At 48.8% G+C, this 27593-nt stretch overlaps 1 protein-coding gene and 1 long non-coding RNA gene across 3 annotated transcripts in view; one reads left to right on the top strand and one right to left on the bottom strand.

The window, feature by feature from the left end:
• Positions 1-27593, top strand: part of VPS13C (vacuolar protein sorting 13 homolog C) — a 2773485-nt gene that overhangs the window by 1336180 nt on the left and 1409712 nt on the right. For both annotated transcript variants that reach the window (XM_078680824.1, XM_078680823.1), the window contains exon 43: positions 24570-24737. In XM_078680824.1, the coding sequence (XP_078536950.1) occupies positions 24570-24737 (168 nt within the window). The remainder of the gene's footprint in view (positions 1-24569; positions 24738-27593) is intronic.
• The window catches only part of LOC144822865 (uncharacterized), a 790049-nt gene that overhangs the window by 450771 nt on the left and 311685 nt on the right, over positions 1-27593 (bottom strand). The gene's annotated exons all lie outside the window — the stretch shown is intronic.

Below are 27593 nucleotides of genomic sequence, written 5' to 3'. Positions count from 1 at the left end.
TCTATTTGAGTGATTTTCTGTGCTAACCAGAATGGAATTTGTTCCCGTTTGATGGGTACTTTGCCTAGACAGGACTGTATGTTCTGTGGTGTTCTTTTATTTGTGTTCCCCTGATGAGGGGTCAGCTGTGGAATTTTAATAGCTGGTTGGACTGTTGAAGTCCGCATTACATATTGGACTAATTGTCTATGAATTTTAATCAGTTGTTTTAGCTGTACTAAAAGTTCTGGTATTGACATTTTTTCAATGTCTGGATGTGGTGTGTAGCTGGCTAGAACCGGCCACGTTGCTCCTGGTCTACCTAGTGGACCGAGCCTGGTGATGTGATCATTATGTTTTAGGGCGCCTTTAAACCAGAGCAGGTGCTCTTGGTATTTTAATGGGATTTCCACCTCCTCGAAAGGAGTGTACGCATTCGGTGGTTCCTCTATTTTGTAATAGTGGAACTCCTTTGTTACAGCGTTTGCTGCTGGAAAGTTTATCCATGAATAGAACACCTCTGTCTGCCGATATTCGTGTGTCTCAATTACAAATATGACTGTACCACCTCTCGATGTCAGTCCATTTTCTATAAGTTTTAAAGTTATAGTTTTTCTTATGCTGACCGGGATGAGTATTGCATCCGGGTCTTGCTGTAGGAGACTTGTGTCATCCGCTAGGAGTTGAGCTGCTATTCTAGCTGTCTCCCTTTCTTCTTCATTGTCTGAAATTTTACTGACAGGAAGATTTTTTGTTGCAGATCAGGTTTTTACGGAAACAAAGATTAGGTGCACAATATTTTGGAACACTGTATCCTTCAACGTTGAATAAACCAAAAACCGTACATAGGAGTCTCCTCCTACTAAGTTTGGCGGATTTTAACCTTTGACCCACTCCAGACGTCTTTGGAGTATTTATGGGAGAAAGGGTCTGTTTGAAAAGCACGACTGAGTTACTCTAATGTCTTGCGTGTGGACCGTTGGGCGCCATGTAGTGTAGTTCCTATTATCCCAATAGGCTCTGCGCATTGGAATAATATCTTCAATAGTATAGACGTAGGACAGAGGTTAACTAGGTCTTCTACTGACGATATTAGACTTAAGTTTTGTGTGCCAGCTAGCTCAGAGTTCACTAGAAACTTTCTCGAATAGGCGAGGAGGAGTTTAACCTCCCTGGATAGACAAGAAGGGATTTCGTTTCTGACAACCATAGAACATGACAACTTTGCTCTCCCTAATCAAGAGTATATCTCTAGAGTCGTGTGAAAACAAAAGACAACTTATTTTACTCAGTCAATACGTGCATACTTAGTTTCACCAGATTGTAGAGAAAGAAGAGATGAGCGTGTTCAATAAAAGGTGTTATTTATTGATCAGTCTCTTTTTCTCATACAAGAGAAATGAATCGCTACAGTTGCAATACTTAAGGTTAAGTAAAGTGCATACAGTAAAAGCAGGATTATAAAATAATACTGTAAAAGCATTGATATGGTTTCTTAGCCATATGATACTTTAAAATGGATAAAAGATATACATACATATATACATTGACTAATCGTACTCAACTGGTGCTTCTAACTACACCTACCCCGGTGTACCTGACCTAAGCCTAATACGTGGGAGGGAGTAAGTAAGTAGCAGTTTAAGTTAAGTTTGTTTTGCCAAGAATCTGACTCAAGAATTCTCTGTAAGGGGTTAGTCAGTTCAGTACCTGGGATTTAGAAGGTAGGAGGGCTGGTATCTCTGTCTCAGGACTCGATATCCCAGTCACCCGCGAAGGTGGGCTGGAAACACTGGAGGCTGGATTTCTCGGCAAGAGAAAAGACAGCGTCTTTCCTCAGCGCGTCAAAGAGGGAGGGGCAGCGTCCGTGGGCTTCTCGCATCAGCTGGGCTCTCCGGCAAGTAGTCGCTGCTCCAAGCTCATCATCACCGTGTCTTTACTTAGGGCAGTGTCGGTATATTTATACCTGAGAGGTGCCGGGTTTGACGTAAGGATGGACATAAGACGTCAATTAAGAACTGGTTGTTCTTACATTCTTTACAGGAGTTCTCGAACGAAATCAAAACAATAGCAGCGGGGATTTTCCAGGTTTGCTGGAGGCTTGGTTTGTTTAGAGAACTCGGTGTGCTTACTAGGGGGGTGGAGGAATAGTGCTTGCTCAATGTGACAGCATGCGCTATGACTTAATCTGAGAACGGGTTTCTGTGCCGTTGTATGGACATTAGTGAATAATAACCGGACACGGGTCAGAAATAGGAGTATCGGTACAGGTCCCTAGATAAACATACTACACTACTCATTGAGCCATGCAGTCTGATTCAAGAATACATGCTTGTCTCCGAAAACATTTATGGACACATTCCAAGGCTTTTCATGGCAAAGACTAAAAGACAAGTGCTTCATCACAAGTCAACATCACCATAACATTCTGTGAGCAACTACATCTCTAGAGTATTGAACATCCTGAAGAATCAGCATCAGGGCACTTACAAACATAGTAGATGGTGACATAATATATCTCAAGGAATGGCAGAGGATGTGGCCAGAGGTGCTGACTGTAGAAAAATGCATTTTTTAGGCCTTGTGCTGCTTGCTTACCTCACCTTGTGAAGGCGACCCTCATCTATTTCTGGAATAATAGCGCAGATCAAATTAATTTATTGCCAATGAAAAATAAGTACACTCCTATAACTCTATAGATACCTTCAGTTGAAGGGCACTGATTTTACATTTATTTTTACCCAAAACAGCTATTTTTACTGATGTGACCACCCAGTGGTCTAAGTGGGGGAAAAAAGTAGGGGCACTGTGGGTGGAGAATCAGAGGGTTGGAATAACCTGAGGATTGGGTCAGTGGGCGGAGTCAAAGATGTGGCCAGAAACAGCAAGACATCCTAATTTTTAGTATTTGTCATTTCACTGACCAGTAACAACTTAATATATTATTTAATTCAACCAATTGATACACATATTTAAGGTTTAATATGAGGTATTGACCTTAAAATACATTCACAAAATGGGATGTGTTTCCAATCACAGAATGTCCCAAATATGCCTAAAAGTGGAATCACAAGCCACTTATCTCCTAGCCAGGCAGTTTCCGTCATCAGCACTTATGATCCTTTTTTCCGCAAGAGCAGGAACATCAATGGCAAAATATCCTAGTTTGCTAATGTTTTCTATATAATTATGGCTCTGCCATATTTGCCACATAACGCAACATCTGCTGTATAATCCGACAATTTTAACAAATTCATTCTTTGTAGCTCAAATGGATCAAAAGTTACTGTGACGGGGCGGCAGAGGAGGAAACCTGTTGTACCGGTATGTCCCTTAAGAGTACCAACAACCCCTTGTCTCCCTTGTCCATGCAGCAAGCCGAGCGCTGGAGAAAAGAACCCGGATCCCATTTCCTTCATCCGATCAATGTGATGAAGAACACTGTTACTTTAATTCGAGCCCAGACACGCCCCCTGCCATGACAGGGACGCGGAGGTAAAAACCGGCGGCGGAGACAAACCGGTGTGTTCATCACCCGGAGGAAGAGAGGACGTGTGGAGCGGAGGCGGCGATACTGAGAGCGGAGAAGGAGAGGACGGAGTCAGGAGAGAGACGAGAGAGGGAGACCCGAGAGCTGAGGCGAGGCAGCAACGCGAGGAGCCAGGAGGCCAACGACAAGGCGTTTCGCCCAGCCACGCTTCAAGGGAAGCGTGGCTCACCCAGGTACGTTCCCGTATCGCGGGCTGGGCGGGTAGGAAGGGTTTAAAACCACCATAACCCACTCGGCGTAAACCCTGCACTTCCCTAAGTCCTCACGCAACTGGCACCCCGTTTTGCTCACGATTCTCTTTGAGTTAAGACTTTGTGCACGTGTGTGAACCCTCACTCCTTTTCCCCTATCCGCTGTACATATACGAACCCCTGACTGAAGCAAGTCTACCTTTTCTTTCTTTACTTTGGTGCAAACCACGACGATCACAACGGAGTCCAGGGAGTCTACACCAACCAAAGGATCTGGAGAGAAGAGAAAAACCGGAGTGGATTCCAGAAAGGAGAAAACCTCGCCGGCTAGAAGAGATACGGAACCTCCTTTGCCTTATTACCGGAGTATGACACACCGGCGACGGCTGTTAAAATCAATAAGGCCAGCGTTAACCTTACCTAAAGTCCCTGTGTGTTCTTCTACCCCGCAACAGTTACTCAAAAATGTAACTTGTGTTGCTGTGAAAGTGGACGGCCCTTTGCAAAGGTTGACTTGTTACCTTTCTCACTGGTGCATTTGCATGTCACACTGGTACTAATAAGGCAGAATCTTTCCAGAGACTGTTAGCATGTGTAAAAAAGGCAAAATAATAAAGTATCAGAAAATAGACTGCTTTATGCATCAGCCTTTTTAGCTGCATAATTGAGACAACACTGCGGCATAACTTGGTTAATAATTCCAGTGGCCCCAAAGCAGGCAGCAACTTAAAAGTGCTTGTGCATAAGCAGAGAGCCTGAGAAGTTTGCAAACTTAGTTTGGTGTGTGTGCAAATCCTACATTGACTATCCCTGATGAGTTGCAGCTACTACTGCTGAAAAAAGGCCAATGGAGGTACCATTGGGAGAGGCGGTGGTGACGCCCTGTGCAACAAAGTTTGTTGGTGTCCCCAGTGACCACCTCCGCCATGGATTCCCTCACTACAGCCTTTTAACAGTTCTCCTCAAGTCTCCATAACCACACTCTCTCTCATATGCATTTAATTGGATTTAAAGCACCACTCATACCAGTGTAGGGTGTCATAGCACTTTACATCACACACATTACACAGACAATCAATTATATGTGTTTAAATCACTTTATAGGAAATGTTACATAAGACAAATGACTACAAGGTGTAGGAGTCACATGAGAACCATACTAGTAGACAGTATAGTTTAATAGTGATTGGTCTGCAGAAACACTAACTCAAAATTTAAAACATAATACCATGGTTGGGGGTTCTCTTTAATAATCAGAATTGATTTCTATCCAAATGAACAGTTTTTGCAACATTAGTATAATCAAAGACTGGGGGAAAAACATAATGCTCTAATGTATACCTTGCAGTTTGCATGCAGCTCTTAGATGACAGTTAATAGCTCACTGTTCTATGTTAGGATTTTAACTTATAAACTGCAAGTAACAAAAGGATCTCTGTGACAAAAGTAGTAATCCACTAACCTGTATACATTAGGTGCACTTTGTGATCTGCATGGAACATGTTCTTTGCAGCAGGCACATTAACCTTCTGCGCTGCCTTTCCATGAGTCAAAACTTTCCCTAGACAAAACTCTGATCTCTCTCTAGGAAGAACATTAATCACTGGAATTATCATGAAATTTTCTTTGTTGCTGAAAATTGCTTGAGATCAGGAAGGAGGCAGCAAGTGCTTTTAAAGCCATAATATACTTGCAAACTCGACGCCACCACCGAAAGTCAGCGCCCGCTGCGGTCTCACTCAATCAATCAATCAGGAGTTTGTTAAAGCGCGACTACTCACCCGTAAGGGTCTCAAGGCGCTAGGGGTGGGGGGGGGTTGGGGGGGTGCAGGTTCCATTCCATCAAGGAGGGGGTCTGTCGAAGAGCCAGGTTTTGAGGTTTCTTGCGAAGATGGGGAGCGATGTTGTCTGTCTGAGGTGGAGCGGAAGGGCGTTCCATGCTTTGGCCGCGAGGAAGGAGAAGGAGCGGCCTCCCGATCTGGTCTTTCTGGTGCGGGGGACCACAGCGTAGGAAAGCTGGGCTGATCGTAGGGTCCTTTGGGGTGCGTGGAATTTGAGTCGGCTGTTCAGGTATGCTGGTCCGGTGCCGTGGAGGGCCTTGTGTGTGTGGGTGAGCATCTTAAAGGTGATTCTCGCCTCGACAGGGAGCCAGTGGAGTGTGCGCAGGTGCTGGGAGATGTGGCAGTGTTTTGGCAGGTTGAGGACCAGTCTTGCGGCGGCGTTCTGGATGTTCTGTACCTTGCGGATGAGGTTTTTGTTTATTCCGGCGTAGAGTGCGTTGCCGTAGTCGAGTCTGCTGGTGACCAGGGCGTGAGTGACTGTCTTTCGGTGTTCGAGGGGGATCCATTTGAAGGTCTTACGAAGGAGGCGGAGGGTGTGGAAGCAGGAAGATGAGACAGAGTTGATCTGGCGGTCCATTTTGAGCTCGGAGTCCAGGATGATTCCCAGGTTGCGTGCGTGGTCTGTGGGGGTTGGCGGGTTTCCGAGGGCGGTGGGCCACCAGGTGTCACTCCAGGCGTCGGGGTTTGGGCCCATGATGAGTACTTCTGTTTTGTTGGTGTTTAGTTGTAGGCAGCTGTTTTTCATCCATTTGGCGACGGCTTCCATGCCTTCTCGAAAGTTGCGTCTGGCGGTGTTGGGCTCGTTGGATAGGGAGAGGATGAGCTGGGTGTCGTCTGCATATGACACGATGTTGAGTCCGTAGGTTCTGACGATGGGGGCAAGTGGAGCCATGTAGACGTTGAAGAGCGTCGGGCTGAGGGAGGAGCCCTGGGGGACTCAACAGGTGATAGGTGTGGGGTCCGAGAGGAAAGGGGGGAGTCTGACCCGCTGCGTCCTGCTGGAGAGGAAGGAGCAGATCCAGTCGAGGGCCTTGTCCTGGATTCCTGCATCGTAGAGTCTGCGTATTAGGGTGCGGTGGGAGACTGTGTCGAACGCCGCTGATCGGTCGAGGAGGATGAGGGCTACTGTTTCTCCTTTGTCCAGTAAGGTGCGGATGTCGTCTGTTGTGGCGAGGAGGGCGGTTTCCGTACTGTGGTTTTTTCTGAAGCCGGATTGGGAGGAGTCAAGGATGTTGTGTTCTTCAATGAATGTGGCGAGTTGGCTGTTGATGGCTTTCTCGATGACTTTCGCTGGGAACGGGAGCAGGGAGATGGGTCTGTAGTTTTTGAGGTCGGTGGGGTCCGCTGAGGGTTTCTTTAGGAGGGGGTTGACCTCGGCGTGTTTCCAGTCGTCGGGGAATGAGGCGGTCGCCAGGGAGCGGTTGATGGTTTGGCGGAGCATGGGTGCGATGGTGTTGGCGGCTCTGTTGAAGATGTGGTGGGGGCAGGGGTCCGTGGGGGCCCCTGAGTGGATTGACTTCATTGTCTTCAGTGTGTCTTCGGTGGTGAGGGCTGTCCAGTCATCAATCGCTGGTTTCCGGGTGTCGGGGGTGGTTGGTGAGGGTTCAGTGTGTTGGTTGTCTTGATTTTGTGGTGGAAAAAGATGCTGAGTTTGTCGCAGAGGTCTTGTGAGGGAGGGATGTTGGTAGACTCGCTGGTGGGTTGGGCGAACTCCTTGATGATGCTGAAGAGTTCCTTGCTGTTGTGTGCGTGGGTGGAGATTCTGTCTTCAATCGCTTTTTTTCCTCGTTTCTCTGATGAGTTGATGGTGGGCGTTGGTGGCGGCTCTGAAGTTGTTGTGGGCTTCTGTGGATTTGGTGTTTCTCCAGGCCTTTTCGAGGCGGCGGCATGTGCACCTGGACTCTCGAAGTTCGGTGGTAAACCATCTGGCTTTCTTGGCACGGGTATTGTTGTTTTTCTTGAGGGGGGCTATGGTGTTGGTGCTGTCCGAGATCCATCTATGCAGGGTTCGGGCTGCGGTGTTGGGGTCGTCGTTTTCCGCGATGGTTGGGGTGGAGTTGTTGAGTGAGGAGGTGAGCTGGTCATCGGTGATTTTGGTCCAGTTTCTTTGTGGAAGCAGGTGCTGGTGTCTGTGGATGGTGGGTGTTCTGAAGGTGAAGTGGACGCAACGATGGTCGGTCCATGGGAGTTCGGTGGTGTGGCTGAAGGTGATGGAGTTTCCTGTAGTGAAGAGGGGGTCGAGGGTGTGTCCTGCTGAGTGCGTGGGCTCGGTCACGATCTGGCGGAGTCCAATGTTGTGGAGGTTGTCCAGGAGGGATGTGGTGTTGGGGTCCAGTTGATTGTCGAGGTGGAAGTTGAGGTCTCCCAGCAGGGTGTAGTTGGTGGATGCGATGGCCTGCGGGGAGATAATGTCCGTGATGGAGTTGGCGAAGGGTCCGCGGGGTCGGTAGATGAGGGTTCCTCGAAGGGCGGCGGTGGGGCTGGCCAGTATCTTGAAGTGAAGGTGTTCCATCAGTTCTGTGGACTCGTCAGGGAGTGTGCTCAGGCGGAGGCTGGATTTGTGGACGATGGCGATTCCTCCTCCTGGGTGGATGGGGCGGTCCTTCCTGGAGATCTTGTATCCTTGGGGGATGGCGATGGCGATGTCCGGTCCCGAGGTGGTGTTGGTCCAGGTTTCGGTGAAGAATGCTACGTCTGGGGTTGTGCTGTCGAGGAGGTCCCAGATTTCTGTGGCGTGTTTGTGGAGGGATCGGACGTTGAGGAGGATGCATTGCAGGGTCTTCAGTTCGGTTGTGTTCTTGTGGGCGGGTTGTGCTGGATCCGTGTTCTTGGCGGTGCTGCAGGTGTGCCGGCAGCGGTGACAGCTGAAGGGTCCATGGGTGTCGGATGGTGATGCCAGCTTGCAGTTGTTGTTGCAGCCTGGGTTGAGTGCGTGGAGTGCTGCTGGGTCGTAGCGTTGGCGGGGCGGAGGTCCAGGGTTCCTGGTGCTGGTCGCGGACGGGTCGCAGACGGGCGCAGACGTGCTTGCCTTTGATGCGCCTTCGGTGCACCAGCGGCGCGCCCGCAGCAAGCGGCCGCGTAGTGGCCGCCATTAAGTAGGGGTCGGGGAGGGCTGGACAGCTGGGAGGCGGGAGCGGGGAGGGGAGCTGGATTGGGCCGGTCGTGCTGGGGGGGGAGGGGCCGCGGGGGCAGCAGCGGTGGGGAAAGGTAAAGGGAGGAAAGAAGGGATAAAGAAAAAAGGGAAAATAGGCAGAAATAAGGCACAAAAGAGCAGAGATGCAGAAAAGAGCAGAAAGGTGAAAGATAGAAAGTGTAGAAAAACGAGTGAAAACGAGAGAAGGAGCAGAGGGAGAGAAAGGGAAAATGGGCAAGAATAAGGCACAAAAGAGCAGAGGTGCAGAAAGGTGAAAGATAGAAAGGGGAAAAAACGAGTGAAAACGAGTGAAGGAGCAGAGGGAGAGAAAGGGAAATGGGCAGAAATAAGGCGCAAAAGAACAGAGGTGCAGAAAGGTGAAAGATAGAAAGGGGAGAAAAAACGAGTGAAGGAGCAGAAAGAAAGAAAGGAGACAGAGGTCCACTGGACCACCAGGGATGAGGCGCAGGGAAACCTGCGGGTGGAGGAGGGCCTCGATCACCAACACTCAAGAGTGCAGGGGCAGGGGCACCTCACTTAATGGTGGAGCTGCGAGGGTGGGAGAGCAATTTCACTGACAATGAGTCACTGGTCGCACCGCCCTGGAGTTGGCCATTCTCAAGGGTCCTGTGACCTCATTTACAGTCATTGTTGCTCTAGGGTGTGCTGCTTCAAAACCCTGTCTGCAAGACTAGAGGTGAACTTTATGGATTGTGGTGGACAGGCCTTCAAGGTTAACCCACACTTGCCACCGCAAGGGTCCACCTGCTGGTGCTAAGACACCAGGGCTTCTATGATTTTGCATGGGAATGTGCTCCCTCAGGAGTGTGGTCTGGGGGACTGGTCATGAAGGCTGAACCTGGTTCCCCAGTTCCAAATTTGGCAGGTCTGACCATAGGGCCACATCCTCTCCCACAACACCATACTTCCACACTGAGGGAAACTCGCACTGCCTTCAAATACAACTGAATTGTGCCCCACGATAGATACCTAGATGTGACTCAATTCAAATTGTGCACTAGACAGAGCAATATGCTGCCCAAATAAAAAAGTGACCACATCCTGGAAAAAGCAAAACCCCATAGGGAATGCAAGATTAAATAAAGCATTAAATAAAGCATGTTAAATGTAAGCAGGAACAACATGGTTACCTTAACGCTTTTACACTCACTATTCAGAAATCAGGGAGTGCTTTTTCCTGAATAGGTAAGGTCATGGCTACTGGGCCTGGAAGTGACCGGTTTCACTGTTCATTGCTCATATCCTTACAAAGTGTAAGCAGTATGTTTAAAAAGACCACATAAGGGAACACAGAACCGCGGTACACACATTGTTTTCCAATCCACCCATCATCAGACATTGCAGTGCCTCCAGGATTAGTGCACTTCCACACCAGGGGAAAACAATGCTGTTTAAAGAAAGACAAGAAAATAAACGTAGTGTTTAACTGGCAAACTCTGTAAAGTGACACTAATATGTTTGGATGTGAATAAAATCAATCTGGCCACTTTGCGACCACTCTGTCTTGCTGTATTTAGTTATTTATTTTTCATAGTTTTTTCTTTTTTGAATCCATTCACAGGGGAACAAATAAACGAAAGGAGGGTGAGAACCGTTTCTTGGGTCACGGTTTTCAGTAAGTGAGGAGGAGCTAGACAAAAAGAGAAGGATTAAGAGGAATAAAGAGAGGGACAGCTTACAGCAGCATAGCAAGAGTGGGCACTGTCCTTGTCTTCTCTGGGAACGCAGCAAGAGACAGAGCTCTTTTCCTTCTCTGCCCACCCGCCCGTCCCCGAATGGCCACGAACGTCGAGTCTTATCTATAGGCCTTGGCTATTTCTGCCATCCTAGGACGCATGTTTAAAATAAAAAAAGCAGGGGAACTGAATCTATTTAGTTTAAAAAGTAGGGACACGCCGTGATCTGCCGATCCCGCCCACGTTGACCACTGTGACCACCCCAAATGTTCAGTCCAGTACATTTGAGAGGATTTAGGGGAAATCCTTGCACTGTGAAGTAGAAGAAAGGTAGAGATGTTATTTTAAAAACAGTGTCTGAAGGGTGTAACATTTCTGCTCGGTATCTGAATGAGCCAAGCAAAATGAGCCTACCAAAATGTGCGCTGCTGGGGTGAGGGGCTCCTCTGTGTCTCTGTTGCGCACGTTAAATACAGTGTTGGCTCAGTGAAGTGTGTGATGAAACAAAAACACATTGCGCATACTAAAGAGCCAGATGCTTACTTAGTGTTCGGTGTGATGTGTGTACTGGCTGGAAAGAATGAAAGGCAATGTCTACATGAAGAGACAGGCCTGTATCTTCATCTGTGCGGATTGCAGAACCGTTAACTTTAAAGAGACACGCCCTTTACCCATATGTAAACAATTTTATATACCCCCTTAGTAAAGGAAAAGACCCCCCCCCTGTCTTAAAACTTAACATGCACCATCCCATATATCAGAATCGCTCCATCCTCAGAACTCTGACCACCCCCAGTTCAAAGATATTCTTTTTGTGGCTGAGACACGCTAAAGCCCTGGGAAGACGTCCCTAGGAACATGAAACGTTACCACTGAGTTATGGTTTCCATCCATCTCTTTTACATTCCCAAAGGACACGGTATGGACACCAGCTGAGGACACGCTGCATGGGATGGGAGACCTGCATGGCTCTTCACACGAAAAACCCTGAACCAAAGTAAGAGGCAGCGTCAAGCGAGGACGAATTTATGATTAAGGAATCTAACTTTCCAGGCAGTGATGAGGCAGGGCTATTGTCCTTGCTTACATGATTGGCCCATGGCACCCTTGCTGCGCCAATGTCTGAAAGCATCTTGTGAGTTTTTATTACTTTTGCCTAATTGTATTTAACAACAGAAATGACAATGCGGCCCCCAGGGGAAGTAAGGGTCGCTTGGGGAATTCGCGCAAAGACCGGAAGCACAAGGTTGGGGGGGGGGGTGCTGGGATTAGAAGGGGGGCGAGGGGAAGGGGCGGGATTTGGGGTACACTATAAGGAGTTGGAAGAGGAGAAAACAGCCTCTTCTAAACTCCTGAGCACCACCGGGGGGACATAAAACTTTGTGGTCGGTAGGTGGGTGGTTGGGGAAGGGGCCAATATGTCGATCGGCGGGGTTTAGTTATGTGGCTGCTGTTCCTGAGAGGGCGTAAGTGAAAGTGTTCTAGGCAGCGGACTCTGGCGCCCTTCTAGGGGCAGCTGTCTACGGCGTAGTGCGATGCCGCTGGGAGGGCTTGCGGCCAGCGCGCTTAGTGGGCAGGTGACGGGCCAGCCTGTGGGTATGTGCAGGTTTTAGCACCGGGGCCTCCGAGAGGTGGGGCCCGGCTTGCCTAGATCTATGCGAGGTGGGGTAGGGGCCCCCAGTTTTGGCATACGGCAAGAGGGTGGGCGGGAGGCGGGCCTTGTGTTTACCCAGCTACACGAGGCGCGTTCCTTTTCCTTTGAGGGGGAGGCCCTGTGGCGCTTGTGGGCTGGTTCTGAGCAGGTGGCGACCCGGTGGCGGGTAGGGCTCACGGGGTGGCATGTCTGGCTGGGCTGATTGCGTCTGGGTGGGGGCGGGGTGGCGCGGCGGCAAGCATCGAGACCGGCTGCGGCTCGACCCGGTACTTGGAGTAAGCTGGCGGCCGCCGGGGGGGGGGTGGGACGGAGTCGACGAGCAAGGCCTTGGCGGATTGATCGTTATCAGCGGGGGGAGGTGAGGGGATAGGGAGAGGGCCCTTGCAAGTGTGAGGAAGGTAGGAGCCCCCTACTGCGGACACGCTCCCTGGGGGGGGGGGGGTGGCGGGATTGGGGTATCCCTCGGAGTGCTGCAAATCCAATGGAAGTTTTCTGATTTATTATAGTTGAAGGGAATGTCTCCTCGGGACTGCGGCCATATCAATCTATTACAGGAGCCTTGCTTTGGGGGTGCAGCTCGGGAGGGCCCAGGGATGTGGCCGGGCACGCGGGTGGCGTTTTAAGGGGCACTGAGAGGTGGGGTGAGGGACCGCCTGCACGGCGCGAGGCCCGGTGGTGCTCGGGGCTCCCCTGATTGGAGCGACCTGGTTGGGGGGGGGGGGGGACCAGGACTGGTATTGTGCCGGCAGTAATTGGGATGCCAGCGGGGTGCACGACGGCCTCAGGGCACTGGCCAGAGGCTGTAGCGGGGTCCGCGGTGGCCTGCCCGTCCATCGCGGGATCGCGCAGGAAACCCATTTCAGCATATGGAATTTTTTCAAAATAACGAACAGTGTGTGACAGTGGCATGGAGGTTTGCGAATGAGAAAGGGGTTTTGTTGACGCGGATGTGGTGGGATGCAGTAGGATTAAGGAGTGGGTGTGGTGTGAAAGATGCAGTGCGTATGGGGCGGTTGTTGAGTGGGGTCGCCAGTGGGGTGGGAGGGTTTCCGGTAACTGGACTGTTTTTATTGTTGCTCCAGGAGCCACACACAGCTACAATCAATCAATCAATCAAGAGTATTTGTAAAGCGCGCTACTCACCCGATAGGCTCTCAAGGCGCTGGGGCTGCTACTGCTCGAAAAGCCAGGTCTTGAGTTGCTTCCTGAAGGAGAGATGGTCCTGGGTGATTCGTAGGTTGGTGGGGAGGGTGTTTCAAGTCTTGGCCGCCAGGTAGGTGTAGGATCTTCCTCCGGTGGTGGTTCTGCGGATCCGTGGGATGGTGGCGAGGGCAAGGCTGGCAGAGCGGAGCGGCGGGTTGGCGTGTAGAACGTGAGGCGGTTGTTGAGGTATTCGGGCCCAAGTCGTGGAGAGCCTTGTGTGCGTGGGTGAGGAGTCTGAACGTGATCCTCTTGCTGACGGGGAGCCAGTGCAGGTCCCTCAGGTGGGCAGAGATGTGGCTGTGTTGGGGGATGTCCAAGACGAGTCGTGCTGAGGCATTCTGGATGCGCTGGAGTCTGTAGTTTGGCGGTGGTCTCAGCGTAGAGGGCGTTCCCGTAGTCCAGACGGCTGGTGACGAGGGCCTGGGTGACTGTTTTCCTGGTTCCAGTGGGGATCCAGTGGAAGATCTTGCGGAGCATGCGGAGTGTGTTGAAGCAGGAGGAGGTAAAGGCGTTAACTTGCCTGGTCATCATGAGGGAGGAGTCAAGGATGAAGCCCAGGTTGCGTGCGTGGTCCGTGGGCTTGGGTGGGGGGCCCAGAGCAGGGGGCCACCAGGAGTCGTCCCAGGCGGAGATGGATGGGCCGAGGATGAGGACTTCCATCTTGTCTGAGTTCAGTTTCAGGCGGCTGAGCTTCATCCAGTCTGCAATGTCTTTCATTCCGTCCTGGAAGCTGGCTCTGGCGGAGGTGGGGTCGTTGGTGAGGGAGAGGATCAGTTGGGTATTGTCGGTGTAGGAGATGATGTTGAGGTTGTGCTTGCATGCGATGGCTGCAAGGGGGCTCATGTAGACGTTGAAGAGGGTGGGGCTGAGCGAGGAGCCTTGAGGTACGCCGCAGATGATCTTGGTGGTGTCTGCGAGGAAGGGCGGGAGACGGACTCTTTGGGTTCTGTCGGAGAGGAAGGAGGTGATCCTTGGATCCCGGCGTGGCGGAGGCGGGTTGTCAGGGTGCGGTGGCAGACCGTGTCGAACGCAGCCGAAAAGTCGAGCAGGATGAGGGCGGCGGTTTCTCCGTTGTCCAGCAGGGTCCGGTTGTCGTCGGTGGCCGCGATGAGGGCAGTCTCGGTGCTGTGGTTCGCTCGGAATCCTGACTGCGATGGGTCGAGGGAGCCGCTCGTCTACAGGAAGGCTGTCAGCTGTTTGTTGACGGTTTTCTCGATGACTTTTGCAGGGAAGGGGAGGAGCGAGATGGGGTGGATGTTCTTGAGATCTGAGGGGTCTGCGGTGGGTTTCTTCAGGAGGGCGCTGATCTCTGCGTGTTTCCAGCTCTCCGGGAAGGTGGCGGATATGAAGGAGTTGTTGATGATGTCACGAAGTTTGGGTGCGATGATGGAGTCGGCTTTGTTGAAGATGTGGTGAGCTACAGACAAGTGCAGACGACGGCGATGGGGAACATCTGAGGAGGAGGTTCTGGACGGACACTCAGGAATGAGTTTATGGGTGGGGGGAGCTGCACGGACAGAGGGTCTACGGCTGGTTGGCCGAGGTGCTTTGGACTGTGCTGGGGTAGGAGCGGATCGAGTACTGAAGGGAAGCGCACCTGTTGCTGGAATGGAATTTTACGGTACAAAAGGAGGTGGTGATGGACGGAGCATCTGAATCAATCAAACACTCACACCCAGTCAAAAGATCTGGGTTTAATCCATCACCGTTCTTTAGCCCACTCTGCCACCCCCAGTTCAGACATGGCTATAAGCAAATCAGTCTGACCCTGTGCCTCATGGGAACAGTCCAGCCCGAACTGCCAAGCCATGTTTTCCCTGGACCGGAAACAAGCTTCCGAGGACCGGTTTCTGGCATTCCAGCCGTCTTCAGCCCGGCTTGCTTGAATCCAGTGGCAAAGTGAGCAAGGGACTCACGTCTGAGCATACCCTGCCACACTTATGGCGGCCAAAAGTGGTACAAAAGGGGGTGGTGATGGACGGAGCATCTGAATCAATCAAACCCTCACACACAGTCAAAAGATCTGGGTTTAATCCATCACCGTTCTTTAGCCCACTCTGCCACCTTAGTTCAGACATGGCTATATGCAAATCAGTCTGACCCTGTGCCTCATGTGAACAGTCCATCCCGAACTGCCAAGCCATGTCTTCCCTGGACCGGAAACAAGCTTCCGAGGACCGGTTTCTGGCATTCCAGCCGTCTTCAGCCCGGCTTGCTTGAATCCAGTAGCAAAGTGAGCAAGGGACTCACGTCTGAGCATACCCTGCCACACTTATGGCGGCCAAAAGCGGTACAAAAGGGGGTGGTGATGGACGGAGCATCTGAATCAATCAAACACTCGCACCCAGTCAAAAGATCTGGGTTTAATCCATCACCGTTCTTTAGCCCACTCTGCCACCCCAGTTCAGACATGGCTAAATGCAAATCAGTCTGACCCTGTGCCTCATGGGAACAGTCCAGCCCGAACTGCCAAGCCATTTCTTCCCTGGACCGGAGACAAGCTTCCGAGGACCGGTTTCGGGCATTTCAGCCGTCTTCAGCCCAGCTTGCTTGAATCCAGTGGCAAAGTGAGCAAGTGACTCCCGTCTGAGCATACCCTGCCACACTTATGGCGGCCAAAAGCGGTACAAAAGGGGGTGGTGATGGACGGAGCACCTGAATCAATCAAACACTCACACCCAGTCAAAAGATCTGGGTTTAATCCATCACCGTTCTTTAGCCCACTCTGCCACCCCAGTTCAGACATGGCTTTATGCAAATCAGTCTGACCCTGTGCCTCATGGGAACAGTCCAGCCCGAACTGCCAAGCCATGTCTTCCCTGGACCGGAAACAAGCTGCCGAGGACCGATTTCTGGCATTCCAGCCGTCTTCAGCCCGGCTTGCTTGAATCCCGTAGTCCAGACGGGGGAAGGGAATTTTAGGCAATGGGTTTTGCAGTTCAGCATTGTGGATTTCTTTACCAGTGGTTACTGGGCATTGGCGGAGTGAAGGGAGCGCTGGGGGTCCTGAGGTGCCGGCTGCCACGCAAGCGGGTGTAATATGCGTCGGGGGGGCATACATGCACGGTACAGTCCTTGACCGCAGCTGGGGCATGCTGGAAAATGGGGTGTCTTCAGGCGGAGTTGGTTTCCAATAGTAGGGATTCGGTTAATCTAACACCGTTGTGCAAGGGATAGATGGGGTTAGGAAGTCCTTGGTTATTGGGCGTCCATGGTGCGCGAGGTCGTAGGTATGAAAGCTGGGACTCTGGTGCATCTGCAGGAGTTGTTCTGATGGAGCGGGGGAGTGCATTGGTCCAGGGACGCTTGAGCGGGTTGGGTGACTGCGATGGAGGCCCACCCCTGAGGGGGCCGGGGTCATGGTTGGCTGATTCAAATTCTGCAGGTGTTGAAGACTGGGTAGGTCTATGGTTTGTGCTATCGTGTGAGACGGGCTGGACAGTTCGGCTGTTCCTTGTCTTTAGTTCTTTAATTACAGTTTAGATAGCGGTGGCGGGAAGACTCTGGCACTATGCTCTTCTCAAGGGTTAAAGGAGACCTGGGAGTCTGTTCGTTTCCCCCTGGAGGCGGGTCGCTGTGGTCAATGTGGAGCGGCGGTTGAATGGGTGGTGTTTTCTGGAGACCGGCGAGGCTGCGCCTGGAGTGTTTGGGGTACATTATGGGGCACATGGTTGGCGAGCAGTGCAATATTGGTGATTTGATGCGCATTGTGATGATGGTGTGGTGAGGGGCCCGGCAGTTGGGGTGGGTTTAGTGGTTGCAGGCAGTTTTCAAGGGCGCCAAGATTAGGGACTGGCGAGCAAAGACCTAGGGCTGGGGGCTATTGTTTTTTCCAACGGATGAAGGGGAATCTCCTTTCTGCAGTTCGTTCCAGGTTTCATACGGAGGCTGGGCTGTTGTGTGGGGCGGCCAGCGGTGGCGCATGATTCTTCCATAGGGGGCTGTAGCAGTGGGGGCAGACAAAGGGCCATGGGGGTGGGACGGGAGGCTGAAGGTTCAAGCTACAGGTGTACGACAATGTGTTTCTGGGATGACGAGGCGACTGGACGCTTGCTGGACAGGGGCGAAGGGAAGAGGGATGCAATTCATGTAGGTAGGACTAATTATTCTTTTCTACTACAGGAGTCGGGAGTAGAGCAGGACCCCCAGGCGGTCACCTGGTGGGGAATGGGCCCTTCTCCCAGGTATGGACCGACAGAGGAGGCAAACTAGACAGTTTGCAGGAGGGATGTGCAATGATGAAGGAGCCTGTGGGGCGTATGGGGGGTGTTTGTGGTCGGTGCGGATGATATTGTGTTGCAAGAAATAAGGAGTTGCCCTGATCGGGGAATATTGGTGGGTCACATTGGAGGTGAGCAAAAGGGTTGATGTTCGTCCACCGCGAAGGGGGCACTTAGCACAAGCTTTGATTGGGATGAAGAATCCTATCTGGCTACATTTGGTTGCAAGCAAAAGGGTGGATGGTCGATCTGTGCTATGGCTTTCCACTATGAGGCATGGAAGGGGACCTGGTGCACGGTGGCAGATAATAGGGGCGATTTGGTCACCAAGTTTGAATTGGGGACTGACAGCAGAGTGGGTCGAAAGGGGGAAGGGCTATTGACCTGCCTTGTAGGGCAAGGGACCGATGAAAGGGTGCGGGTGGTCAAGGATTGGTCCTGACTGGTGACTTTGACACGGGACGCAAGTTGAGGTGGTGGAGGGTCGTCCACTGAGAGGGAGGGCTCTCCTTTCATGGACGAGGTTGGCCTGCAAAAAATGTTGCTTGTCCTCGCGGGATGCAGGTACAGGTGGAAGGAGGGGGTTTGCACTGATAGGGGCACTTTCATGGTCGAGGCACGTCCATAAAAAAGGTTGCTTGTGCCTCCGGGTGCAGGTACTGGTGGTGGATGGTCGTTCACCGCAAAGGGGGCATTTGTCACAACGCAGAGTTTGGACTGAATAACCTTAGCGGTTTATGCTGAATGCAAGCAAAGGGGTGGATGGTTATTCACCGTGGGTGGGGCACTGGTTACAAGCAAATTTTCGGTCCCATCAAATACTATCGATTTACAATGGAGGCGAGCAAAGGGTGGATGGTTGTTCACTGCGGAGGGGTCACTTGGCACAAACAAAGTTTTGGTCCTCGAATCCTATCTGTCCCCATTGGTTGTAAGCAGGAGGGTGGATGGTCATCCACAGAGGAGGGGGCGCTTGTTGCAAGCAGGGTTTCCCTCAGATATCTTTTCTGTTGCACGGGGTGCAAGCAAATGGGTGGATAGTCGTTCACCGCAAAGGGGGTCCTTGTCACAAACGAAGTTTCGGTCCTGTCAAATTGTATCTGTTTACAATAGGAGCAAGCAAAAGCATGGATGGTCGTTCACCGCAAGGGGGGCATTTGGCACAAGCATGTTTTTGGCTCAAGAATCTTATCGGTCTACATCTGGATGCAAGCAAAAGGGTGGATGGTCGTTCACCGGGTGGGGAAGGGTGCTTGTGGCAGGCAAAGTTTGGCCCGTAATTCTTTTCTGTTACACTGGGTGTGAACAAATGGGTGGATGGTCGTTCACCGCGAGGGGGGTCCTTGTCACAAACGAAGTTTCGGTCCCATTCAAATTGCATCTGTTTACATTGGAGGTGAGCAAAAGGGTGGATGTTCGTCCACCGCGAAGGGGGCACTTAGCACAAGCTTGGTTTGGGCTGAAGAATCCTATCTGGCTACATTTGGTTGCAAGCAAAAGGGTGGATGGTCGATCGCCGAGAAGGGGAGGGCGCTTGTCACAGGCAAAGTTTGGCCCGTACATATTTTCTGTTACACTGGCTGCAAGCGGAAGGGTAGATGGTTATTCACCGGGAAAGGAGCATTTGTCGTTCACCAGGTTTGGCCCAAAAATCTCAGCTATTTCCACGGGAGACAGACGAAGGGGTTCGATGGTTGTTCCCAGCGAGGTGGGGGGGCAGCTTTCATGGTCGAAGTGTCCCGCAATATTTGATTTGTTTATACGGGACGCAGTAACAGTTGGTGGATGGTCGTTCACTGTGAGGGGGGGCACCTTTCAAGGATGAAGAGTGGCCCGCGTTACTTGATTTGGTTATGCGGAACACAGTAACAGGTGGTGGATGGTCGTTCCCCGCAAAAAAGGGGGCGCCTGCCTGTCCCGGATTGACCTGATGTACAGTGATTTGTAAATCTGGATACAGATACAGGTGGTGGATGGTTGTTCACTGACAAAAGGGGGGTTCCTGTCTGACGAGGTTTGGCATGACAAAGGTTTTGGTTACACAGGCTGCAAGCAAGGAGTGGGGCTTGGTTTTTCATGGTGAGGGGGGGGGGCATCTTTCCCGGACAGGGATTGCCTCGGAGATGTTATTTATTTGCACATGACGCATGGTACAGTGGTGGCTGGTCGGCCACCGGGTGCCACAAGGTGGAGGATGCATAAGCTGCAGAAGGGGGTGGGGCAGGGAACCGCCCTACGGGGGTTCGCTGGTTGGCGTTACTTTGGAGGGGTGGTGAGTCACATACGGGCGGATCCACCCCTCTGGGGGAGAACGGTACACGGGTGACTGATAGCGGGGCGCGGGAGGCAATGAAGGAAATTCAACGAGGATGCTCGGAGGGCAAGTGAAGGTGAGAATGGGGAGACGAAGGAGGTCACCGAGTGAATGGGGAAGAGTCAAACAGGTGAGATGGTTTCGAGAAGGAGGAATGGAGAATAAGTCGGTATGAGATGGGGAAAGTATATTTATTGCTTTTATTTCCTATGTAATAAAGTTTAAAGGATTGCAACCTTGTCCTAATAAAATGGCCTTTTACGCTTCAAGTAACAGCGTGGAGTGTGGTTCTTGCGCGATGCGGCCCCCAGGGGAAGTAAAGGTCATAGACCAGTCTTCCCCTGGGGAATTCGCGCAAAGACCGGAAGGACAAGGTGGGGGTGGGATTAGAAGGGTGGCAAGGGGAAGGGGCGGGATTTGGGGGAAACTATAAGGAGTTGGAAGAGGAGAAAATAGCCTCTTCTCGACTCCTGAGCACCACCGGGGGGACATAAAACTTTGTCCACCCACCTATCCTACAGGTCTTAAGCGATAGACTTGGGGTCTTTTGGGTCTGAGCGTGCCAGTTTAGGGCAGGTTGCAGAGCAGAGGCGTTGCGGTACTTTGGAGGGATGGTGAGTCACATACGGGCGGATCCACCCCTCGGGGGTGGGGGGGAGAATGGTACACGGGTGACTGATAGCGGGGTGCAGGAGGCAATGAAGGAAATTCAACGAGGATGCTCGGAGGGCAAGTGAAGGTGAGAATGGGGAGAGGAAGGAGGTCACCGAGTGAATGGGGAAGAGTCAAACAGGTGAAATGGTTTCGAGAAGGAGGAATGGAGAATGAGTCGGTATGAGTTAGGGAAAGTATATTTATTGCATTTATGTACTATGTAATAAAGTTTAAATGATTGCAACCGTGTCCTAATAAAATGGGCTTTTACGCTTCAAGTAACAGTGTGGAGTGTGGTTCTTGCGCGAAGAATAAATCGCTATTGTCACCTTTTACTGTAGAAGAGGGATGCTGGATGTAAAAAAAACAAGCACATAGAGCGGCCTCGGCTCTACCCGCCCCCTCTTCCAGTGAATGGCCCCATCAGAGCTGCAAACTTCGGACCTTGGGATCAGCGTTCGAGCCATGGCATCACTCAATATCTCGTGAATCTGGACAAATCCCATAATCACCCCTGTACCCACGCTTTATGATTGTACACATTTACATTAAAAAGGAGCAGTGTGTACAGCTGTCAGAGGAAAGCCTACGTCCAACCGGAGAAGCCAACAGGGATGGGGAGGGTGAAGGCACAGACAGCGGGCGGGGATGGGGTTGGGAGAAGGTACAGACAACGGGAGGGAGTGCCGGGGGGGGGGGGGGTAAAACAAGGCACCAAAGCACATTGTGCCTGCAGTAAGAGAAACTGCATAAAGAAAAAAGTGCTCACAGTCTAAATAACATGTACCATGTAACAACCGAAGTATAGGGGCCAGTCGCCATGAGAGGTGACAATGGAGAGGAAACGGCACTAAGGAGGGACTAACAAGCCTATTTACGAATCGGAAGCCAGAATTTAGGACAGACAATGACACAAGCCAATGGCAAATATGGGTGGAGAGTGGGCCGGGCATTTATTCGCTACTCCACCACAAGTCGAGCAGAGCAGCGCATGCGCGCTTACTCTGGGCTCGACCAAATAGTCATACATTGTATTTTGAGATCCTAAGGTGTGGTATCTAGGCATGCCACCCCCAGTACTAAAAGTAATCCAAAAGTAATCTAAGAGTAATGAAAAGTAGTTACTGTATAATTTAAACTGTTTCCAAAGCATATACAAACCTGTATTAATGCGGTTTCAAGCACAACTGCATTTCCTTGAACAGTCTTGCATTTGGGCTAATATGATTAAATACTTCCTATGCTTCCCAGTTGGTTTTCAACACAACTTTGATTCAAGGATGTGCCCAGGCAGTGATGCACTTTCTATTTTTTGGTGACTTTTATCAGCTTCTTACCAAAAAGTGTTTAGTTACTTTGCTGAAGGCAAGAAACTTCAGACATTGTACAACTTGAAGATGAAGAATCCTGCGTGGGCATGGTGCTTTATTTCGTGCAGCCGTTTGTTCGCAGGTAGCAATAAAAAAATGTTTTAAGAGATTTGATAATATGGTATATGGTTTTAATAGTCCAATTGCTTGATCTTTATTTTTAACTTGTCAGATGAATGTACTCTAATGTATTTTTCTGATTGATTTGGCTGTTTATGTGCTTTATTGGCTGTTTACAGTCGAATAAAGAACTTTAAAAAAGAAAAGACTGAGAAGTCAACAAAATCTACTCAGGACTGCCTCAAGGTTTAGTGAATCTCTCTGAACTTGATCCTGTACTCTTTAGTGGTGAGTCCAAAGCCCTTAATCAGGCTATCCTTCATAAGGTCATAGGACTCCGCATCATCCTATGTTGCAGGGGTTTATCCCTACACTTTCATGAGAATAACTAACACAGTAGAGAGCCCCAGTGTCTCTGGTGTAACTTTCTCATTTTACAAGCCTTCTCAAAGAATGTAAACCATATTGTGATGTCATCAGCCTCGACATATTTGGCTGTTATAAAGTACAAGGGATACCCAAAGGAGCAATAGGTCGGGGACCTTCGGTGCATATACTATTTCAAAGAACAGTGGTACCCAACAGGTCAGAGATAGTTGGCGAAAAGTAAATATAGATCGAGATCGGAATCTACATTGTCTGTCCAGCCGGACAGGGTTTAATAACATATATTCAAGTATGGTCAGTCAGTCTGTACAATATCAAGTGGGACACGGCCTGTGTCCTACTACCGCATAAAGACATTATGGGATCATCATCAGGACATTTTGATTCAAGGCATGAATCAAAATGTCCTGATGATGATCCCGTGATGTCAAAATGGGGATCGAAACGCCGTCGACACCTTACACTAGATGATTTGACTGTATTATATGTAAAATCACAATAGTGTACTTCGAATTATTCGTTGGCGAAACTTTGAATGTATGCAGACTGCCCATTCTTGCCTCACACCTTCTTGTATGACATATTTGTCTTTATGCGGTAGTAGGACACAGGTTACAATTGAACATTTGTCTTGTTCATAGGGAAAGTGCACTTTGACCTTGTTAGCAAGGACATAGTGCACCACCAATCAACACCATCAGTACTAGTGAGCAAAAAGTGGGGTGACGATGTAAAAAAGTGGCACTTTCCTACAGTGTCCCCTGCTCTGGAATGATAGATAACCCGTCTTTTCCCCTCTCTAGAGCTTGATAGAAAAATACAGGAAGTAAAGGCAATACTCATGTTTACATATGTCCTCTCTCACGGCCAGGCTACCCAGTGTTTTTCTCAGGATTTCAGCCTAAGTCATGCAATAGAGAAGGCATGAGTGGCACTTTGACAGAGTTAAGGTATTGCCAATGTCCTATCCTTAAGAATGATTTTATTTTGATTGAGACTAAGGGCTAACCTTCATACCACAGTGTTCCACCTGGACTTCCTTGATGTATTATCTATAAACGAGTTATTGAATGCTTTAACCATTAGTCTTACCTAATAACTCACTAAGAGCAGCCTTGTCATACCGTACAAACATATTTAATTCAACCAAATGTTGTGATTACGAGACAATTGTTATTTCAAGTGGATTAATAAATCGAAAGTGCTTCAGGTTTATTGTCTTATCAGTCAAATTGAGTCCAAACGCCCGTGAACTATTTATGCTTTATCTGCGACATTATATCAAGGTTCGATTTGGACATGCTACCTATTTGTACCTTCTTGGTATGATGGAGCGAAAGGAATGTTGACATCTGCCCCTTCAGATCTCTCTTATTGGACGATGAGATGCATTTTCTTTCTTCTTACCCAATTCATCAGGCCTTACAGAGAGTTATACAAAAATCTTTGTTTTTAGGTTTCATTTTCACAAATAGGAAGGAAAGTGTCCGTCAATGCAAATGTTGTGTTAAATTATTATGTAAACAATACTTTCAATTGGCTTTGGGTTTCATTGTGTATATGTATTATCTACTATTTCTGATTGTGATTTTATTTAAAATGTATAAGTTTCATGCTTTGTCTATATATTTGAAAAGGTGAGCATGCACGAATGGCGATATTGTATTTTATATTTTTGTACTGGTGTATGGATCTAAACATTAATCCAAATTAACTGTTTATTTGTTGATTAATGCTTCTCTGAGCTTTTCTCATTTACCTAATGTCATGTTCTCCCCCAATTCACAAAACCTACTATACATGGAGTTGGTTACCAGGTGAATCCATGATCATTACCTACTGCCATCTGCCTGGTCCCGCCTACGGTGTCATCATACTTGTAGTCTTTGATGAGAGAGCAGAGTTTGTATAAGTCAGTGTAGTGTGTACTTGCTGTGATTGTATCTTCACTCCACACAGGCCTGTCTCATGTATAAAAAAAAAATCTGTATACTGCCACGTACGTGCGTCTTGTTCCCCTGGGTGGATTTTGCGTCTCATAAATCGCAGCTGTGCTGATGCACATTGATGGCTGGAACATGCAAGTCAATCGTGTTTACAAAAAAAAACCAACAGGTGCCTGTAATTATATTGCCTTTTGACGCCTTCCATACTGTTACACTTTCCAAAAGCTAATAGAATATAGTGTGTGGATTTATGACACAGTGTCAAACAAAACAACAAGATGAACTAGCATATATGTATTTTGCTAAATATAATTAAACTTCAGTTTTGTTATTGCAGTTAGAGTTGACAATATTCTTATATCACTTGTAGGCTGTTTCCATTGTTGGCGATGAAGTCTTCAGATTCCACATGTCACTGTATCCAGATGCAACTGAAGGTGATGCCTACACAGATATGTCTAAAGTGGATAGCAGGATGTCTTTAAAAGTAGGCTGCATCCAAATTGTTTATGTTCATAAATTCCTCATGTCACTTCTGGTAAGTTAAGTTACACTGGCATACGTCATATGAAATATTTAGAAGGAATGTGTCAACGTGAATACATTTATATTTAGAGTCTAATGACAACTTAATTATTGTGCTTTGTTTCTTATTCTCAATGTTGGAGTGCATCTATATAGTTGGAAGTTTTTGATCAACTTAGATTGCCAGCACAACTGTGCAATCTCTTGTATTTAATATATTGTAAAAGGAGGCTCTTATCAGTTCCCATTGTCAAATTACTATGTTCATTCGCTTTTGTATGGAACTCTTTTGTTTGTTAACTTCTCCTGGCTGCACACATTTACGATACTTCTACTAAAGCTGTTCCCACTGTTTAAGCCCCGTTCACCGTCAAGATAAGATCTCTTCCCATGGGAAAGGCAGACAGCTTCTAACAGTATGCTGGAAGATTTGCTTTTTATTACTTAGTTGTGTAAAGCAGATGCTTCAGCCTTTGAATGTTTGTGGCATTTCCTATTCTTGTGTCAATACCTTTCTTTGCACTTTGTAGGCATTATCGGATTGATTTTTTTCAACTTAATCTATTTGGTCATTATGATTAAATTCTAAATGTTGTAATAAACACTGCACATTAAAAATAAAGATAATGCACAAGAACTATGCTATATTTTACTACTAAACAGACAGCCATAAGTGCGGTTATCTTGCAGACAACAGGTTCATGATTTAAATGGTGCAGCAGGTGCAGTAGCACTGGGACCAAAAGTTGTCAGAACTCTTCTAAAAACCCAATATTGCTATATGTTACTACTAAAAAGGCAGTCACAATTTCAGTTATCTAGCAAGCGCTAGGGTCATACTTTTAATAGTGCAGCAGGTGCAGTGGCACCGGGACCACAAGCGCCAGGCCCCCCACTAAACACTGATTATTGCTATATTTTACAACTAAATAGGCAGTCACAAGTGCAGTTATCTTTCAGGCACTACGATCAGGATTTGAATGGTGCAGCAGGTGCAGTGGCACCAGGTCCAAAAGTTGTCATAACACCACTAAACACCAAATCTTGCTCTATTTTACTACTAAACAGGCAGTCACAAGTGCAGTTATCTTGCAGGCATCATTAGAATGGTGCAGCAGGTGCAGTGGTACTTGGCCCAAAGGTTGTCCGAACTCTTCTAAACACCTAATATTGCTATTTTACAACAAAATAGGTAGTCATAAGTGCAGTTATCTAGCAAGCACTAAGGTCATGATTTCAATAGTGCAGCAAGTGCAAGGGCACCTAGAGCTCCAGGCATCCCACTAAACACCTAATATTACTATATTGTATTCCTAAACAGGCCACCACAAGTGCAGTTACCTTTCAGACAACAGGGTCATGATTTGAATGGTGCAGCAGGTGCAGAAGCACCAGGTCCAAAGGTTTTTAGCACTCCTCTAAACACATATTATTGCACATAATATTGCTATATTTGACTATTAAACAGGCAGTTACAATTGCAGTTGCCTTGCATTTAAAAGGGGCTTGATTTGAATGGTGCAGCAGGGGCAGTGCACTAGGGCCAACATCATTAGGGATCCCACTAAACCCAGATTATTGCTAAATTTAATACTTAGCAAGACAGTCAAAAGTGCATTTATCTAGCAGGCAATAGGGTCATGATTTGAATGGTCCAGCATGTGCAGTAGCACCAGGACCAAAAGCTCTAGGTACCCCACCAAGCACATAATATTGCTACATCTTACTACTGAACATGCAGGTACAAGTGCAGTTACCTTGCAGATAACAGGGTCATGATTTGAATGATGCAGCAGGTGCAGTGGCACCAGGCCCAAAAGTTGTCACAACTCCTCTAAGCAACTATATTGCTATATTTTGCTATTATAGAGGCAGACACAATTGCAGTTATCTTGCAGTTAAAAAGGGCCTGATTTGAATGGTGCAGCAGGTGCAGTGGCATCGGGATCAAAACCTCAAGGGGGCCCATTAAAAGCAAAATATTGCTTTATTTAACTACTAAATAAGCAGTCACAAGTGCAGTTATCTGGCAGGCACTAGGGTTATGATTTCAATGGTGCAGCATGTGCAGTGATACCAGGGGCCAAAGCTCTAGGAACACCTCAGTAGGAAAGTAGGATCTGCTTTCATGGTTACCCCTACTTTTTACTTGGTGTCAGTATGTTTTTGACTAATCTGACGGGGATCCAGCTAACCAGTCACTGTGCTTTGTCCCTAAGTTGACCATAGTAAGTACTTTTATACATCCACAACCGGCTACTTGTAAGTCCCTACTATATGGTGTACCCTTGTAAGTCCTTGCTATATGGTACTAAGGTACCGGGGGCATAGGTACTCCAGGGGTCTCCCATGGGCTGCAGCATGTAATGTGCCATCCATGGGAGTCCACTTAAACTGTGACTACAGGCCTACCATTGCAGCCTGTGTGAGTTGGTGTTTGCATCTCTCATGACAGACATATGTTTCCTTACATCGAGGGTCACTACACTTCATGCTGTTTAGTCCTGAGGGAAGTGTGCTTGGTTCTATGTGTGAGGGTGTCCCTGCATGAGCAGGACACCCCTACAAACCCCAGACTCGATTCTCCTGGCTTTGTAAATGTGGTCATCCTTTTTAATACATATAGTGGGCATCAGTCATTACGGCTGCACCAAACCCGGTAATGTTTGGTAGCAGACATGTTGGAATCATACCCCAACACTGATTCCAGTGTTGGAAGAATGATCCCATGTACTGTGGGGGCTCCCTTTACTCCCGGTTACAACCTTTCAGGGTCTGGCAGCAAGCTAGTGCTGTTGCCGACCACAGACACTATTCTGCCCTCCTGCTGCTTAGCCAAACTCGAGCATAGAAAGGAAGAACAAAAGGT

Source organism: Lissotriton helveticus, chromosome 3_1 (assembly GCF_964261635.1).
Source record: "Lissotriton helveticus chromosome 3_1, aLisHel1.1, whole genome shotgun sequence".
In the NCBI taxonomy this organism is placed as follows: domain Eukaryota; kingdom Metazoa; phylum Chordata; class Amphibia; order Caudata; family Salamandridae; genus Lissotriton; species Lissotriton helveticus.
The sequence above is the reverse complement of the archived record's forward strand: the minus strand, read 5'-3'. Positions and strand labels throughout refer to the sequence as shown.